At 46.2% G+C, this 19,634-nt stretch overlaps 2 protein-coding genes across 4 annotated transcripts in view; both read right to left on the bottom strand.

Annotated features, from left to right (window-relative positions):
- The window catches only part of LOC116961569, a 9,889-nt gene extending 9,264 nt beyond the window's left edge, over positions 1–625 (bottom strand). The window contains exon 1 of the mRNA XM_042800689.1: positions 484–625. The gene's annotated coding sequence lies outside the window, so the exon portion shown is untranslated. The remainder of the gene's footprint in view (positions 1–483) is intronic.
- On the bottom strand, positions 625–19,634 carry LOC116961572 (multiple epidermal growth factor-like domains protein 6). Of its 3 annotated transcripts, XM_032993052.2 has the most exons (28): positions 19,534–19,634; positions 19,287–19,442; positions 18,428–18,548; positions 17,809–18,026; positions 17,012–17,263; positions 16,718–16,909; positions 14,758–14,907; positions 14,509–14,612; positions 13,823–14,040; positions 11,952–12,172; positions 11,598–11,744; positions 10,753–10,917; positions 10,365–10,516; positions 9,969–10,137; positions 9,604–9,712; positions 8,893–9,038; positions 8,365–8,490; positions 7,766–7,945; positions 7,365–7,589; positions 6,765–6,891; positions 6,237–6,436; positions 5,274–5,486; positions 4,224–4,369; positions 3,534–3,661; positions 2,527–2,659; positions 2,064–2,196; positions 1,428–1,580; positions 625–695 (listed from the first exon to the last, which is right to left on the bottom strand). In XM_032993052.2, exons 1-28 carry the CDS (start codon positions 19,535–19,537, stop codon positions 625–627), a joined length of 4,359 nt encoding a protein of 1,452 aa, XP_032848943.2. In that variant the 5' UTR covers positions 19,538–19,634. The 3 variants fall into 3 exon arrangements, with proteins under 3 accessions (XP_032848943.2, XP_032848944.2, XP_032848945.2); XM_032993053.2 differs by lacking the exon at positions 1,428–1,580; XM_032993054.2 differs by lacking the exons at positions 2,527–2,659; positions 3,534–3,661.

The following is a 19,634-nucleotide window of genomic DNA, read 5'->3' as shown; positions in this document are numbered from 1 at the left end:
TTCTATTGCTTTACTGTCTTCTCACTGAAGGACAAGGGACAGGCACGTGCACAGAGCTTAATCAGAGGTATGGCTTTGAGGAAAGACCTTAACTCGCCTTGTGTTTAGTCTTCAGTGAACTTTCAAATGATGCATTTAATTCCAGTTTAGTTTATCACGGAAACACACTGGCACTTTATGTTTTCAAGCCAAGGAAAACAAAGCCCTCAATTACTTGAATTCTTCAAGCAGGGTGTGGGGAGAATATACAACTGCTCCTTCCCTCTCTCCCCCTTCAGATACTACACAGGCAGGCTCTTGGCTAAAGAGCAGTGAAGCTTGGGAAGAAAAGCTCTATGTGAGAAAGGGATTAAAGATGACAAAGCCAGTGGTTTGATGGTATTTCCCAAAAAAATGCTTGTTTAAACACACCCGAAGAGGTACAAGAAAGGTCATGGCTAAGCATCAAGGTTCAAGGTAGGCGTCACAGTGTTTTGGTTGTACCTGTGATAGCAGCCCAGTTAGGAGCCAGGTTCAGATGCTGTTGCTTCAAAACCCCATGTCTGGCTAGCTGGAACAGAGAAGAGGGCTGGAAGGACACGTCTCTGGGGTCACAGCCCACATTTGCTTCATTTACAGTCACAATCAGGAAGTGTTCCTGAATGGTCCTATCCCTGAAAACATATGTCCCAGACTCCAGGAAAACATGGGCAAACCTAAAAGGGAGAAGTAAGGAAGGCACCGGTTGATTCAAGCTTCCTTTAGTCTTCAGCTGTGATGATGGTTAAATACAAAGACTTGAACACACCAAACTGGCATTTTCACATACTGCTCACTGCCAAGGACCACCTGATTCTGGAAAAGACTCACTCTCAAGTCCTGCCCATAACATATGCACTATTAATCACACCAGATATTACCAGGAGATGTTGAGGTGAGTCTCCTGGATGAGGTGGTCTAGCCTTCGGAAGGGTCCAAAATCCCAGCTTGGGTTGCTGTTATATAGATGCTGCTTCTGATAAACAGGGTAATGGCTGGATGCACGATCTGGGAACAGTTCAACACAGTGTCAGCAACTCTGACCCACTTTAGACAGCTGACACTGGTCTGGCAAAGAACTATGTAATTGTATTTCTTTTATAGGGCCATGCAGTGTCAGCTCATTTAATTGAGCATCAAATTGCATTACTGCCCAACAAAGACTTTCGTTTTCTAACAGAGTACAAATTTTATCTTTATTCTACAGAAATCCTGTGAAAAATGTAAAAAACACCAGGTAAGTCACCAGCAGAGCCTAGACTAAAGTTCTGGAATCCCCTGAAGGCAAGAAAGACAGGGAGGTGAAAGAATGTGCTCATACATGCAGTACTACCAAATGTGGAGTTATTGCTTTAAATGAGTTTGGACACACGTATCTGCAGAGAGCACCCAGACCCAACAACACTCACTGTGGGAGTTGATGCTAAGCTGGAAAAGGATCGTGTCTCCTGCTTCCAAACACACTACTGGGTTAGGAACAAGGGGCAAGGCTTGGATATCTTTGGAGGAAGTCCTCTGGACTTGACGACCCTTCTGCAGCAACTGATCTGATGAAATATCTCCTGCCACAGGCAAGAGAACAAAACAGAATGAATTCCGTAAAATGAGCAGCATGTGAAAACACCTAACCCTTAGCAATGAAGAACTATTTATTTTGTATCCGTGGGCAATTACAGCTCACAAGGCCAAATTCTGCTCTCAGTCACACTACCAAGAATGAGGAGCAACTGGAATCAGGAGTCAGCACACATTTGCCAACAGATTTGCCTCCAAATGGAGTTTCATTCTAGTTCCTTGGAAGGCAAAAATCATCCTACAGCCTTTATCTGACCCATTCCCACAGAATTAACCATGCAGCCAGTGCAGGTCCTCATTGTTTACTCCCAGATAGAATGAGATCTATCCCTACTTTGTAAATACTTTGAGATGTCTGAAAATAAATTGTCTCAGCGCCAGCTTGCTGTCTACTTGCTATGCCAACTAGAAAGAAAATGAATGGCTTTGGCTGGAACTTCAGTTCACTCTCAGGGGTTCTCGAGCCTTACCTGTGAGAAATGCATCCAGAACATCTGTGCTTGAGACAATGAAACCTAGCACTCCACTGGGACTAAACAGAACCAAATGCACCCGCTGGCTTTTCTGCACGTGTTCATCCGGGCCCAGAACGTTTCTCACTTCCTATTAAAAGCAGAAGGGAACACTGATCACTGATACAATCAATGCTGGACTCAGACCCTGGTTTGTGATCAAGCTTACCTTCAGCTGTACAAGACTGCTCTAGTGAGGTTTTTTTCCTCACCGTTCAGGAACTGTCATTTCTTATAATGTACCAACCTGCTGCCTGATCAGTATTCTGAGTCATGAGACATACCAAGCCTCTCCTCTCTGCTCACAGGTTCATACCTGTCTCTAACCTCAGCCCCCAGGAGTCCCTTTACCTAACTCTAATCTGTAAGGGCCCTCTCCAGACTTGCATGCTGAGAAACCATTCCCCCACTCCATACTTACCCTCACTTCTCCTTCATTCATCCTCAGAAGTAGCTCTCTATTGATGCCAAACCCCAAGGAGATTTGTGGGGCTCTCAGCAAACACACTTGGTCACAGAGTTCCTCAGCAGAGACATACTGCTTGCAGTGACATCTATAAATTGGACAAAAGGTCTTGATCCCTTACAATCCCCAAGCAAACAGCTACAACATACTGATGATCAGGCTAGTCCTAGTATCTTACAATCTACACAATGAGTGGGCCTGCTCTATGTCTGTGGAAAACAGGATAGACCAAACTCACAGCCCATCTCATCCAGAACTGTGTCTGCTACTCAGTGCATGGGAAATGCCAAAATGTGATACCCCAGTCTCTCACAGGCCTCTGCTGGTGTCTAATAGAGATCAACTTCAGCCCTGTAACAGAGCATTATGCATTCCTCCCTAAAGTTCTGATTAAAGGAAACAGTTGAAAGAAAGAGAGTATAATTTTAACACACTAAATTTCTGTGCAGTCCATGTCAGGAGGAAATTTTGCAATACAGAAATTCATTCACAAGGAGGAAAAGTAGTGTCACATGACAAGAACGAGCTTCAATGTTTTAGTCAATGTTCAAGGTGGGGAGAGAATGAGGATTTATCTCCTCAGTTCTTACCTAAATCAAACAGAGTGATCATCCACTTTAGGGGGGCTCAACCTGAGGTACGTGGAAAAGGTCTACCTCAGAAAATATGAGCTCTGTCCACCCTCACCTTGTCACTCAGTGTTCATTCTGGTGTCTCCACCCAAGCATATAAAATCACTAGGTAATGCAGAAAACACAGGCATACCCTCCAGGTCGAGGAATGAGGCCAATGAATGTGGACTGAAGGCCAGTTATGTCCACGGAAAGGAACTCTAGCAGTGGAAATTTTCTCAAAAATACCTCCCACAGCCCTACCCTGGAATGACCTCATGGGATTAGTAACTCAGTCAGTCATAACTAATTGTGAAGTGCTTCTTAATGAGGGGCTGGGCTGAGACTTACATGCCCAGCTCTGCGTTAATCTCTCCACCTGCAGGCCCACAAGAAGGAGAGCAGTCATATCGCTCAGGAAAAACGCACTGGCGCGTAGATGCTAGACGGACCTCTCCAGGAGCACAGAGCTCATCCACCTGGAAGAACAACACTCACCCAATGTGTGAAACCAGACAAGCTCTAGCACTTCAACCGAGATGCAGCATCCTTAAAATTCTCTTCTTCCTCCACCCACACTGCTGACATTCAACGTAAAGGTAATCCAACAAGGGCCATTAAAAGACAACTTGGAAAGCATGGAAGAAAGATCACAGCAATTTCACTCCCCATCCAAATTTCTCAAGCAGGTCTGATGAAGAACTCCTTAGCAACAATATGAAGGTTTGAATTCCTTCATTTGTCATCTATCTGAGACACTGCGCTGCTCCCCATTGCCCTATCATGGAAGTATCCTCTGCTTCCATCCCTTACGAATTTAGCTTCACAAGATTCTCGTAAAGAAGACAAGTGCCATTATCCTACAAGCAAGGGCTAAGGGTCACAAATCAAACAGCTGAAGGACCTGCTTGTGTCTGCAGCAGCCCAGAGAACTGAACTTGGATTGCACGCACGCACACACGCTGAGACAGAGCCTAAAAGTGCTGAATTACTCTCCCTCTCCTGCACGTCACACAACAATGTTTTGAAGCCAAATTTTACCTGAGGTCGGCAGTCCTGATCACTGTTGCTGTCAGGGTCTTTCTTGCCTCTCTCATCATAGTAAATGTAACCTGCCTGGCAGATACAGGAGGCGTCTGAGTGCTGGAAGGCCCGGTTCAGCCCATGGCAGGTACAGCTGGTAGCACCTTAGAGAAGAGATTGGATTTAGAGTGGTAATCAGGATAGGGAACATAGTGCGTAAAAACTGCACTTACTGAAAAGGAGCAGTTCCTATGGTGAATACTCTTTGACCAAATCACACTGCTTATTTTAGCGATGCTCCTGGAGTCTGTTGCCCTACTAGCACAGCAGAGCTGAGCCAACAGGAAAGCCAGCTGGAGCCAGCCTGCCTTCTGCTCCACCAGCAGTGTCATTAGACCATTTCCTGAAGTGTCCATTTAACAAGAGATGCAGAAAGGCCCAGCTGGTCCTCTGCCGCAGTGGCATTTTGACAAGCACTCCATTAATTTGTACATTAAGCCACTGGATAGGGTAAGGACCCAGTCTATCAAGACTTCCAAGCCCCTTGTGCCTCAAACACTCTCAAATATACTTGATTGGAGATGCTGGTACAGTACTGCACAGTACACTAAGGCATATGCACTCTACTGTGCTCAGTCACCCACCTCCCAGTTTTCTACCCTTTTCTCATCTTAACATGGCCCAAGCTGGACAGGGTTCAGTGTCCAATTTTGGCTCAAAAGCACACCCACACTTAACACAAGCTCCCCAATTCAGGGCAAAAGTACTCTTGATAAAACTCCACTGCTTTCAAAGCAGTGATAGAGCAAGAATTAGTAGGGCTGCTCATCTCTTCCTTCCTTTGAAAGAGACCAAATCCCCTCAGCTAACAGAGAAAAAGCAATGGCTTTGAAAATTGAATCCTCCTCCTGGGTGGGACAGAGGAAGAGCAGCTGGGCATTGGTAGCACGCTGAGCATCATGAGGGCTTGTGGTCCATTGTGAAACCATGTGGGGGAACCACATTACTAGGCGTTTTCAGTCTTTCTCCTAACAGAGGAGAAAGTTTCACTCACACAGAGCAACTCACCAGGCTGAGAGGAAGAAGAGCTGCCACAGGGGAAACAGGCAGCCTGGGCAGGAAGGTGATTGAAGGACCCAGCAGGACAGGCCTGGCAATCCTCTCTGTGCTTCGCAAAGTTGCTGCTCCCATGGGTGCCCGGGGGACAGGGCAGAGGGGCAGATGCCAGGGGAGGGCAGTAATGGCCAGTGGGACAAGGCTTCTTGTGGTAACTCTCGCTGCCTAGAGAAAGTGATGGGCTATCAGACACAGACACTGCTCAAGGACCCAGGGAAGTGCTAAGAGGTAAGCAGAGACCACTTATTTATTCCAGTTATAGGTGTACCCATACCCAAATATATGTACATACATACAAATGAATATATATACACATGTATGTACATAGAGAGTTAATCAGTTCAACATTTTTCAATCTAATTTATTAATATCTAAATATAAATCTTGCTTTCTTTGTCCCAGCTATTTCTCTGGAAAAATCCAGTGGCAAGAGTGGGTAGGCATGAACTCCTTCACGTTATACAGCAGGAGCTAACACATCAGTGAGCTTAATATAGGATCCCAGCCAACAGAGGCTTTCAAATGCTTGTAAAGTGATTCCTCCGGCATCCTAACCCAGCAGGTTGTAAGCAGCAGTGGATGTCACACAGCAGACTTTGAACCCCTAGGTTCGCTCTTCTACTTCTGGTAATACATTAACTCCTCTCAGCTAAGCCACAAAATTAGAGAAAACAGGTCTGAGAAATCATCCCCTGAGAGACAGGACACCAGTATCCAAACCGCTCTTGACCCATTTCCCTAAATTCTCATAACAACCTACCACAACAAACGCTCCACAAACTAAATGTGACAGCCCACACCAGGGATTTATAACTGTAAAGGATTGAGAGTTTTGGCCACATAGAACTTAAAACTTTCTGGTTACAATTTAAGCTGCTATTTCTTGCCCCACTCCTCCATGGCAGCACCATTTACCTTGTGGGCAGAGGAAGCCGGCTGGGCAGGGCTGACAGGGTGCCGCGATGAGGGAGTCACTACGATAGGTGCCTGCATCACAGATTCTGCAGAATTTCTCGAATGAATCCCTTGGACCAGGGGAGCTGAGGGCCATGTACCCTCCCTCACAAGGCAGGGGATGGGCACTGCCTGGGGGACAGTAGTAGGGAAACACACACCTGGAAAACAAAACAAGAAAGAGGGAAAAAAGTCTCTGGAAAGGTTTTGATTTCTGGATTCAATGACCAGTGCAAACTGAGGGCAATATTAAAAATGGTTCTCATCTGGTTCCAGGCTCAAACTAGCTAACAGAAATCATAAATCACCCTATTCAGTCTTAGCAGTCACCCAAATTCTTAACTGTAATTACAAATGTACCTTTGGCTTTTGTGCAATGCACAGACTGTGCTTGAAGCATTAACTCAGGTTTTATCACAGGCACATTTCACAATATTCAGAGTTTTTAGAAACTTAAAGCTGGCTGCACCAAACATTCTGGGTACTCACAGCTGCTCAGGGCTATTGTATGTTGATGATCCTTCAGGACAGTAATACCCAGCAGGGCACGCAGAAGGCACGGCTGTGTGAGCACCACAGTACAGGCCAGGCCTGCAAGGCTTTGGATTTACTGAACCTGGTGGAAACAAGGGGGAATGGTGACTGATTATGTGACATTACCAGAACAGGAGAGTATGTGTTGGGGAGACAGTGAGCAAAACCACACTTTATTAAGTGTGACTATCCATAAACAATCACTTTTCCTATTGCTCACAAAAGGGCACAGATCTGTTGGGGACCAGTTTGCTATTTAGCATGAAATGCTAACACCTGAATGCCTAGCCCTGGATGATGAAAAACATCTGCTCCTTTTCTAGACCCAGACCTCTTCCTTTGGAGACCTCAGCTAAATGAGAACAGAAAGGGAGGGCTGAGAAACAGGACATGGGAATTCAAAGGCCAAAAGCCAGGACAACTCCATCATCGACCATGTCCCATTCTTGCAGCAGCCCTCCTAGGACTACATTCATGGCTAAATGCTATGGCTGTAGCCATATAGACTTGGAAATGACTGGAAATAAAGAGAACAAAGGAGCACGGTCATGTCACCTGCTGGGCATTCATAGCCAGGTTTACAGGGTACTCCTTGGGTGTTAGGCAGCCCTGTCTGTGCTGGATCCGGGCAATAGTATCCAGGTGAGCAGGGTTCACACTCTTCCAATGATTTTGCACCAGGCTGGATCCTGGAAGTGCCAGCTGGACAAAGGAAAGTGTCCCCCTTACCAGGGCACCAGTATCCAGGGGGGCACGGATAATCTTCAAACCTGGTCAGACCTGTTAGGAAGAGAAAAGAATGAAGAAAGGGAGGCTGAGTGGCCAGGACAGGTTTTAGAGAAGAGCTCTTAGCTCGCTGTGAACATGAATTACCTCTCCCTTTCCCTATCTCATCACAGGGAGTTCTGTAACCAGCTCCAGAGGTGGGAAAGGGCTGGCTTTCACCTGGCACTTACCTGATAAAGGGCAGTGGTAGCCTGGAGGACATGGCTGGCAATCTGTCAGGCTCTGAGCACCAGGGTGCTTGCGGTAAGTCTGTGGAGGGCACTTCTGAGGTGCCAGGAGACTGCTGTGGTCGCTGTCATTGCCTCCGAAGCAATAGTGTCCTGATGGACATGGGTAGGCCTCTGAGTCCCCTAACAAGCAGAAAGCAGGGCTTTAAGGAGTCATCTTTACATTGTAATTGGAACATCTTTCTTCTGTGTCCTCACTAGGTCTTTCCTAAACTACTGCATGTATGTGTACAATCTACCTCCACAATCCAAGCCCCTCTCCTGACAGAGAGCACACAGGGATGTTTGGAGACTGGTTGTTATCTCAGGCTTTGCTACATTTCCAGTGTTTGCTGGAACAGCACACTATATTAACAGTGTTAAATGTCTCTTTCTCTTCAGACACTAGAACTCATCACTAGAGGCATTGTATCCCACTGCAAGGACTGTTCCACAATGCTGTATTTGGTATGGAAGCTAGCCACACCAGACTCAGGGATACATACAACTCTTGAAAAATAACTCCCATTCCCTCCCCTCACTGTTTACCCCCAGTTTCCAACCTGCTTTACACCAGTGGCCCAACGGACAGGGCAGGCAGTCTTCTCTCTTCACAGCCCCTGGAACATCTCTAATAGTATTGGCAGGACATGGTATAGGTACCTCAGATCCCTCCACGCAGTAGAACCCTATAGAAATGGATGAGAGAGAGATGCAAGTAAAATAGGAAAGCCCTCCAATGACAAAAATGACTCAGCAAGAGCCTCCTGTGGCTGTAGAATGAGCATCTATACAGCTGTTGGGATGCTGCTGTGCATAAAGTCAAACCAACAGCCTTCAAACTTTCCTGGGCTAGCAGTCTAACAGCCTTCAAACTTTCCTGGGCTAGCAGTCTAACACCATACATTCAAGGTGGCCTTTTTGGTGAGGCACACATCTGTTTAAAAGATGTAAAACCAGAGGAAACCAATGAGCCATGGCAACTTCAAAGAAGGGATCACAGTATATTATGCAAAATAACAGCTACACTCCAGTTGATTAGAAGCAAGTCAATATTCTATACTTTAAATACCACTGAGATTCTCACCTACCTGCAGGACACAGCCCTGCACACACCTGACCCCAGCGGCACCCATATGGGAAGCGCCAGGAAAAGCCCTGGCCCTGTGGAGTAGCTTGAGAGCTCCCAGCAAGGCAGAAGTACCCAGCAGCACACTTCCCCTCCAGCCGTCCATGCCTGCAGCAGAGAGGACAGTAAGAATTTATATACTACCTACTGCTGCTAATGATCGGTGCAGAAGCAGAGCAAGTGTTGATGCAATGAGCTCTACAAAGTCTGCAACAAAAAATAAGAATGTTTTACACTGATATGAGAGAGAAAGCAGACCCATTTTTTCCACTTACAAAACCAAACAAATGACTAGAGTGAGCCAGGCACTTTTGAGTTCAAATTCCATAAACATGGTCAAATTGCTTTAGATGAAATCGTGGATGACTTTCCACTAGGCTGGACTTTGTGGATTACTTCCATATTTTCACAAATGCTACCTACTATCTCTTTCAGATGCTCCTCTGTATCATGACAATGACATCAGTCTGCTTTGAGATGCCTCCCAAAATTCACAGACCCAACAACTCCATATCCAAAAGCTGTATCTAAGCTTACACCTCTTTTCTTTGAATGAGAGGTGTGGTAGAGAGAAGCTGGGAGGAACTTGGCATAGACTTATCAGCACAAAACAAGAATGCCAAACTGCTTAAGACAAAGTGGATAAAAAAGTCAGATTGAAATGAATCATAACCTGCAGTAGTGACCAGGTAAGCAAGACAGGCATTCCTTCTCATTCCAGAGGCCAGTCATATTTGTAGGAGTGAAGGTGCCTTCAGGACATGTGAGAGGAACCCATGTGCCTGAAATGGAGACCAGAGAGACAATAAAAATCCCTAGGAAGACTGTTGCAATTCGACAAGTCTCTAGAACCATATCAGAGCATAACAAATGACTCCCAGAAACCAAGGCAGCAAACTGTGCCACATTTGCTCACTGCCACCTTCTCATCACTTTGCCTACAGGAAGACACACATTAGGTTTGTACAACTCCAAAATCACAGCGAGGCACACAACACTTGAATCCTTGGCATAGCTGGTATGCGAGTTTCAGCGTACCTGCAGGACAATAAGAATGTGGTGGGCAGCGCTTGGGGTCTCCTGCCACCAGCTCCTGGCAGTAGAACCCCCTCTGACATGGAACGCAGGATCCAGAGCCCCTGGCTGGCTGGTATTCCCCGGGAGGGCACGGCGTTGGGTGGGCTGCCCCTGACGGGCAGAAGTGACCCTGGCAATGACAGAGAAGGGAGAGGATTTCATGGACGTGGTGGCAAACTTAGGGGCTGTGTAAAGCGTGAATCCCAGAATTATCAAAGCCTAGGGCAGCCTCCCGTGTGGATGTAAGTCAACATTCCAATCAGGCATGTGTGACCCTTTGCCACTGTGGAAAATGAACACCTCCTGCCCAGAGCTGAGACCCACCACTTTCACAGCCCCGCTGCCACTAAGCAGTACCTTAGGGCAGAGGAATGCCGTGGGGCTGACGGAGCTGAAGTTTGCTGGGCAGTAAAACCCTTCAGCACAAGGTCCTGTTGGAGAACTCAAACCAATGCTAGCACAGAAAGACCCAGGATAGCATGGCACACAGCTGTCTGGGGAGGTACCACCTGAGGAGGAAACCAAAAGAGAAGGCCAGTGAGAGAGGGAGATGAAAGTACACCCAGTACAGTCACAGCGTTGTCAGTACTCATTTGAACTGGTATCACATCGCCACTGTCAGGCCTGGCTGAGTGTCCCAATACCCTTCAGTGACCAAAGGACACCCCCTCACCACGGATCCTGGCAATGAAGTCCCTTATCACAGTGGGCCACCGGAGAAACCTGTGGGTGAATTCACGCTCACCTGTGGCATTGTTCAAGGTCCCAGCTGGGCAGGCAACTGGGAAATGAGTACCCTCTGGACAATAGTGCCCAAGTGGGCAGGCCCCACTGAGCGGGAAGGCAGGTGTCTCATGTGGAACAGCATCCGTGGCTCCTCCTTCACAGTAGTACCCAGCTGAACACAGACCTGCCACGGGAGAACAGAGAGGGTGGCAATTGCCAGCCCATGGCATCGTGATCAGTGAAGAGGCACTTCCTCAAACCCTCAGAAGCAGGCAGGTAACTCAGAGAAGGGAAGCTGAAAGCCCATCCTTGTCCTGTTTTTTCACTGCTGATATCCTGGGCTGTTCATCTTTGGTTTGCTTTCCCTCCTTCTCATCAATCTTTGGCCTCTACCACTTCCTTTCTTGATCCCATGTGACATTTTCTTACCTTCTCACTTCTCTAACTGGTTCCCTGTAGGTTGTTTTCTGTGGAAACAGATCTGCACCTCTTCTTTTCATGCATCCAACCTTTGCATTTTGGCTCAGGGATGATTACTCTGTGTTTTAATGGGAGGGAAAGGATTTAGGACAGAAAGAAGAGCAATAAAGCGTTAAAAGAAAATGAAGAGAAAGTGGAAAAAAACTAAGGGAGACAAGGAAAGTAATACAGTAATGTAGAAGTAACATCCAAAAGAAATGCTCAGTTAAAAGAGTGAAACAGAGAAAAGCAATGAGTGATAGGCACAGGCATAGGGTAGGAGGGTGCCCTCCAATAGCCTTTACTACCTCTGCTCACTGAGATACGTTTTCTACTTCCCTGCATCCTTCAGCCCTGAATCTCCAACTCCTCTGTCGTGGGTGGTCTGTTATTAACTAAACTCACCATCAGGTTCCCAGTTAGCATCTCCTCTGCAGTACCTCCCCACTGGGCACAGCTTGCAGGCAGTGGGGGCCAACGCCCCCTCCAAGGTGTTCAGTGTCCCCTCGGGGCACGGCAGGGGAACAGCGGTCCGAACTGGACAGTAGTAACCTGTACGTGGAGAGCTGAATGAGCCACTGCTCAAAAAAGAAAGGAGAAAGGGGTGGGAACACTGAGCTTGCTGTAACTACTGGCCGATACCCCACTCCCTGGAGCAAACCACTGCTACAGCTCAGCCAGGAAGAGTTGTGGGGGCATCTGTCCTATCTCTTCCCCTTTGGGTGCTGGGGGGTCTTGCTGCACACACGTATCGCTCACCTCTGGGGCAGCTGAGTGGCTCCACAGTGGTGGCATTGCTGCAGGCCATGCCAGCCGGGCAAGGGAGGCAGGCGCTTGCCCCAGGCACAGGGCTGAACGTACCAGGCTCACAGGGCAGTTCTAGCCCCGTGCCTGCAGGACAGTAGAAGCCACTGGGACATCTGTATCCATGAATCTCATCAGAAGGGCAGGGAGCAGAGTTTCCTTCCAGGCAAACGTAACTGCAGAGAGAGAATTCAGACCTGAAACAATGAGCTCACAGCCCTGTGCAGAGGCAATAGATGGGGGAGGCACTAGTCAAGAACCAGGGGTCAGCACATTAAGAAATGTTTATGTCAGTTTTTCTATCATGTTCTCTCCCTGATCTGTAATTCAGTATCCACCTGAAAATCCTGGTAAAAGGCTTTTTTTTGCTAAGCTGACGGGGAAGTGTTCTCTTTCTGGAAGGAAAAGCCTTTGAAATCTAAAGGGTTTTTTTACTTCAAATCACAGGGCCTGAGTGTTCAGTTCCTGCTGTCTTTTCTTAGACTCCTTTTATCCCCAGTCTTCTTGTAGGCTCCTGCTTTAATGCCATCTAGTTCTGTATTGACTAGCCTTACCACTTTCCCTCCCAACACCCTCACAACAAGTAAAGATAATGAAATACAAAAGCTATTATGGTAAGAGATAAGTAACAAGAAAATGAGAGCCATGATCCCATCGCATGGGGTAGACAAGGATTCAAAAGAGGTAATTTCTGAAGAAGAAACAATTCCTAGTCCTTAAGGCAAATGACTGAGTGCAAAAGGAACAGCACTGAACAAAACAACAGCAAAGCTGTGGGTTTTTTTTGTCTGGAAGCAAGACCTATTTAGACTGAACAGCAGGCTATGGGAAGTGATGGATGCTACATGGTAGAGGTGTTGAAAAGCAGCCTTGGCAAAACCCAAATTGTACCCTGTTGGAGGGCAAGAACTTCACAGATTTTGGAAGTTGAGGATCGCTTATAATCATGTAATATTCATTATCTTTCAGCCCAGAAAACCTTAGCCAATACTGTTGCAGACAGGCTATAGCGTCTTTCTAGGGTTAAAGGAGTTTTTGGGAAGGCTTAAAATTTGACTGAGGTATGGCAAATCCCTTTTATTCCCAGGAAACCTGTTTCCGTGGCTAATTATTTTTAGTCATTCCAAACACAGCCCTTGCTTGTATTCTGAGCTTAGATTCACCATCCAGCCAAATTTTGTTGTTATTTTCGCCACTAGATTCAAGAGCCATCTGCTATCAGAAATCTTTCCCCACAAAATCTCATTATATTACAGTGAGATCACATCTAAGACTTTCTTTCACAGATAAAATAAACTGAGCTTCTGTAGCCTTTTGCTATGAGGCATACTCATGAGATGGACAAATATTGCTAACGGCACTTTCTGCTTGCCTTATGAAGTCTGGAAATGTTACCTTGTCACTGGTTATTGCACCATCTTGTGGGAGAAGAGATAAAACACAGAAGGGAAAAAAGATGCCCAGGTCAAATTCTCAGCAAGTGTGGTCATGAGGCTAAATAAGGGATTTGTAATACACTAAACCTATGGTGAAAACAGTGAAATATTATGTATAAGGCTAGGGCAGAATATCAGGCAAAAATAAAAGGAAAAGGAATGGCCCTGAAACATCTACTGAGATCACCAAATAGATGCTATATAGCTGACTCAAAGAGCTAAGAACAAAGTCTGCAATGTAATTAACCCTGAGTATAAATATTTGCACTCAATGCATTCAACGACAGATGTTCAGGCCCAGTATCTTTTAGTTTGGATGTCCTTCTACTACAACCTACAGCCATCCTGCTGGCCGTATTTTGCTGCTAACAAGTGACTGTCTCACCGCACCCTGGGTTACACAGGGATGTCTGGGCCAGATCAGACAATCCTGCTCCGCTGCAATACCGTCCAGCTGGGCAGGGCTGGCACTGTTCCTCTGCCTCCAGGCCCATGATGGAAGAGAAGGATCCAGGAGGACAGGGCATGGGATACCCTGTACCACGGGGGCAGAAATGCCCCACAGGACAGATGTCATTCCCAGGCAGACCAAGGCTGGAAGATTCCACCTGTATCAGAAAATCACAGAGGAGAAAAAAGTGTTATTGAAAGAAGATTTAGCACAATGTTCTACAAAGACAGGTTCTGGAAAACATGGGAGCTGAGCCCTAGAGGTTTGCTGCCACTGGAATGAAATGAAGACCACGGCTGGCATAAAAAGGACACTGGCTGTCAAGACGTGGATATCTTACCCCAATGCCATCTTTTGGAGGAGATATTAAGACAGCATACTCCAGTGCAATCCACAGAAACAGAGAACTGGCCAGAATTTATTAGTAGGCAGCAACGTATTCCAGCAGACATTAAGAGCAGCGTGTCACTACATCTGAGGAGCTCTCAAGGGTAAAAGGCACGAGCAACCTCATACAGAGCAGTAATGCTTGGAAAATGCTACACTGAAGATAAAAGATTGTGACAGTTGAGTCCTTGTCCCCAGGTCACTAGGTTTACTATGCTGCTGCCTGGCACCCACTCACCCTGTGTTTGAAGGGGGCTGGGTTGATGGCTCCCTTGGTACAATGGTAACCTGAGTAGCAAAATCCAGAAGGCTGTGATAGACCTCGTGTTGAGCAATACATGCCTAAAATGAACAGAAACGCAGCCTCAGTGTGATGGCCGGCACAGAAGATCAGCGGACGAGTCAGTAACACAAAGGGAAGAGTCGTATTTTCCTCAACCTTCCCTCACGTTCACCCCTGGGTTTCTCGTGCCAAGTCCCCACCTACCTGCTGGGCAGGGCTCACAGTCAGACTCGCTAGTGGCACCAGTCCTGGGGCCAAAGGTACCCTTGGGACACGGATGCTCTGTACTGAAGTTGGTACCGGGCAGACAGAAGTACCCAGCAGGGCACACCTCAGGTGTGTGTGCTCCAGAACCTAGGATACAAATAATAGCACCTTGCTCAGGAGATAGTACAAGAGGTGACAGTCAATGTTGTTCTCTACCAACACAGACAGCCTTCCTCCCCTACCAGTTCAGCCAGGACATGGGATTCACTGTGCATACTTCTGATTCAGTTGTTCAGATTCCTGTTGCAGTAATTGGAGAGAAACAGCACTTCCAGAGGAACTGCACTTCAAGTGCAATTCATCTCATCCTAAGGTAGACATCTGAGAAAGATAATTTGCATCTCAGAAGTATCACTTTTTGTTGACTACAGAGGGAGTACGTAAAACTAGCTCAGATACTATGTCTGAAAAGGAGCTGTCTACAGTTTTATTAGAGTAATCTCATCTAGAGAGTTCAATCACACCTGTGCAGCCATATTTTTTGTGTTTTTTTTTGTTACATGCATTAGCTGCCACACAGAGATATATATCTTCCTTACTTATATTCTCCTGGGCACGTAGTTTCTTTCCCCAGACAGGACAAAGATTTCATTTCAGGCTACTTGTTCACCTACAACCTCATATTCTTTGAAATGTGTTTTGATTTCCATTCTTGGCAGAAACTGATGCACCTGCCTGTCCAGTCCCATCTATGTAATACTGACTTAGTAGAACCTTAACAGAAGAAAGGAAGCTGCAGCATTCAAAATCCCTTTTTGTTCCACTAGGTCTAACGGGAAGACTCAGCCCTTAGTGACATGGAATCCCTTTTTATCACAACACACAGCCCCCTCCAGACTCCTCATTTTTGTTAGGCTGTTCACAGAGGAGTCCTGCTGGGCAGAGGTCACAAAAGTCCTTCCTCTCCTGTGACTGATATGTCCTATTCTCACAGGGTATAGGAAAAGCACATCCCATGGGGCAGTAAAAGCCTCGTGGACAGTGATAGGGAATGGGAGTCACTGAAATCTGGCCAGGTAGGAAGTAGCAGCCTGCAGAACATCACAAGTGGTTTTGCCCAGCCTTGCAACAACAAAAGCAAAGCCTTTCCTTTTCCTTTGCCAGGTCAAAGACAATGGAAAGCCTTATCTCCTGAAATAATGATCTCCATCATATACCTGTAACGTGTCAGAAAGTACCTATTCTCTGAAGCTCAGCCTCAGACAAAGAACATCCTATCGCACAGGAAAGTCAGTTCTGAAATATATGCCTCGGGTAATCATAGGCTTCCAGTTAAAATGCTCAGCTGTAATTCTGAGGCTCTCAGTTGTGGTACCAGCTCTGCTATAAACTCCTGTTAGCTCAATCAAGTAATTTCCTCCCCTTTGTTTCAGGCTCACGGAAGGTGATGGGTGAATCTGTTACTGTCAGGGTGACTGTAAATATTTCAGTGCTGGGGGGAGCAAATAAACATCTTGGACAGACAGCTGCTGAGAACCTCTGAGAAGGAGCAGCTGTCTCAGAGCAGAGACCCTGGCTGCTGGCCAGCACCAAGCACCCGTTTGACAGGATATTTTGCTTCCCCCAAAAGGCCAAAGACATACAAGATGTCTAGAAGAGGTGGCTGTGCCAAGGAAGGAAGACGGTGTAATAGCTAGCAAGAAATGTTATGGGTAACCTGAGACTGGTATCAAGAACCCAACGGGAGTTTTGGAAGACAACTGATTTGGGGCATTTAGACTTAGTGTACATCCTGCAGAAACTGTTGCTAACCAAAGATGATATGTGGCATTTAATGAGTTTGTTTTTCCTCTATCTGCTAAGGACAGGCTTGTAAGAAATAAAGCAGTAGTGGGAGTCTATCCTGACTCACATTGCATAACCCCCCCAGTTCCTAAAGACACCAGCAGAGACTCACCACTGCAGAAGTATCCAGCTGGGCAGAGCTGACAGTCTGTTGACTGCCATTTTCCACTGTCAGAATTGAAGCTTCCAGGGCTGCACGGGGTTGGAGATCCAGAGCCTTCAGGACAGTAGAAACCAGGGGGACAGTGCTTATGATCTGGCTGCGTGGATCCAAGATCACAGAAATATCCAGCATAACATGTGCCTGCAATAAAGAAAGGCTTCAGCATTAGGTTGGAGCAATCATAAAACATCATAAAATCCAAACTAGGAGACAAAAAAGATGTTGGATGTAAGTAAAACGCACCAGAAACGCTGGCCTGGCCTTCTCCTTGGCAGAACTTCCCCTGAGGGCAGGGCAGACAGTCATTACGGTAAACCATCCCAGACTGAGGTAAAAACGTGCCAGTGGGACATAGCTCTGGCTTGCTGCTGGCTGGCGGGCAGTAATGGCCTGCTGGGCAAATGTCACCCGCCTCGTCATTAACAGGATTGGGTATATGTGCCTTTGAAGTGCAGTAATAGCCAGGCAAACAAGGACCGCTTGGGGATGAGAGTCCTAAAGAAAAGGAACATCAAGTCAAATAAACCAGTGGCATTACATAAATCAGAGCTTCCGGACTAAACAAACCAGACAAGCCTTGTCATCACAATGCTTTCAGAGTCGATTGGCCTGCGACTAGCTCTGTTACATAAAAGCTCAATCTACAGTCTCCATATCTACTTACACAACAGATTACCAGACAGCTAAAGGCCTAAACCGCTTTCTAGATCAGCTTTACAGAAGGGGCCGCTTGGTACCGGCCTTTCCACTAAGAGACAACCAACAATGAATGAGTCATAGAACCAGAGCTGCTTGGCTTTTGGTTTCATAATCTTTGTTAAAACAAAAACATGGTAATATGCCTCTTTGATTAAATTTACAAAAAATAGTTTTCAAAAACATTTAAAATTATCACAAAGAATCTCTACTCAAGGGATCTCAGAGACCACTGCCAATGCTACTTAAAAGTCATATGAACTGCATGCAGAAGAATACTCATTGGTGGAACTTTTTGATACAAAACAGCCTAGGATTGTATTTAATCCGTACGCGATTCCTACCTGCACTGGCACAAAACGTGCCTCCAGGACAAGGCTTGCATTCCCTGGGATTTCCCAGTCCAGTTTGGTTACTGTAGGTACCCTCTGGGCATGGGTACCCATCGGCAGCTTTTGCTCCTGATGGGCAGTAATATCCTGCTGGACATTCTACTGGTTTGACCACGCCACGTGAGAAGTTCTCTTGGAGATCACCTGAGTGATCCTTTAGGGCACAGAACCTACCAAAAAAACCCCACGTCTTGCCTCAGCCCCTGTTCTCCCTCTGCTCTCACAGAGACTAAGAAACTTTTGCTGTACAACAGTGACAGTCTAAGACTACGCAATAAAAGGAAAGCAAATTACTTGAAAGGAAACAAGCAGAGAGCTAAGATGCAACCTGTCGGGATCATTTTGTCCAATCCAGCAGACAGACCTACCAGGATGGATTATTCTACAATACATGGGTTGTGGTAGAGAAAATGACACGATAAAGAGAAAGATGATACAAAAACAGAAACAAGAAAACCAGGCCTTGTATATCAAAGGATACCACAGAGAGAACAGCCTAAAGCAGAGGGAAATACACAGACTAATTCCTAAGGAAAGCATCAAAAGGAAGAAGCAAATCCATTTCACTTACATTCCTGCTGGGCACGTTTCACACTGGCTTTTACCAGCCTGGTCCTGATATTTTCCAGAGGGACAGGGTATGGGCTCTGGGCTGCCAGTGGGGCAATAGTGACCCACAGGGCACAAATAGTCTAGGAGCAAAAAAAGAAATACTTTTCTAATATCGCTGCTCTGCTTACGTCCTGAACAGCTGTACAGTGCCACTAGAGGAAGCATCACCATAAATCTAAAACTGGAAGATTTAATAAGATAAAAGCTTTACTAAAAGAACAAAAAAACCCCTGGTTTTGTTAAAAGCACTGCTAAACACAGATTTGAGCAGCGGAGGCCCACACGCTGCACTCTCAACACCAACACCACGTATCACTGAACTAGGCTTTTAACTGAACAGCCATGCAGGTGTGTTGCTCTTAACAACTTTCAGAAAGCTGACAGGGCTGCAGCCTTTCTGTGCTGTTGCATGGTTCACTAGCTTCCTTTTCACAGAGCCACCTGTATGTTTCTAATATGCCAGGATTTCATTTACGCTTATCCCTACATCACCCTTATGCAAGGGAAAATAGACAATTGAGTATAACCTCTCTCACTAGTTCTTTCTAACAAAGGCAAATGTATCACCAGGAATGGACTCCTTTTGGTACTTTTTCTTCAGCTTTCTTTTGCCTTGGTAAGATCTCCTATTTTTTCTCCTATATTTACACATAATTACCCACTACTTAAAACCTGTGTTACCTGAAATAATTTTTGGAAAACACTTTTTAATCCAGCCATTTCTAAACTTAAATTGAAACAGTAAGTAAAGTCAGATTTTAAATTCATCTTGCCACTGAAACTCCTGTAATTAAAAAATGACCCCAAAGATTTCCTACCTGAATGCTGGCCTGACACAGAGCCCGCTGGGCAAAACCATCCTTCTTTACACAAGCCCTCTGGGGAGCTCTGAGCATGCTGAGAACAGAACCACCCTGGGAAGCAGGCCTGGCAATCCTGTGCTGACTGGCCACCACGATGAGCCAAAAAGGAGCCTGAAAATACAAAACCACAGAAAGCACATTCTCACATCACCCTAAACCTTGCTGGAAGTGACTGTGGATAGAAGCACAAGCTGCTGCTCACACATTAACTTTCTAGCTGCGCTAGCCCTGGCTACTTCTGCAAGAAGATGCCAAAAGGATGCTGGCTGGAAGGAATTCAAAGGGAGCAGAGTCCCCAGCGCT

This window comes from Tyto alba, unplaced genomic scaffold, assembly GCF_018691265.1.
Source record: "Tyto alba isolate M040663 unplaced genomic scaffold, T.alba_DEE_v4.0 Super-Scaffold_32, whole genome shotgun sequence".
Taxonomy (NCBI): domain Eukaryota; kingdom Metazoa; phylum Chordata; class Aves; order Strigiformes; family Tytonidae; genus Tyto; species Tyto alba.
Note: the sequence above shows the minus strand (reverse complement) of the source record. Positions and strands in the feature narration are given on the sequence as shown.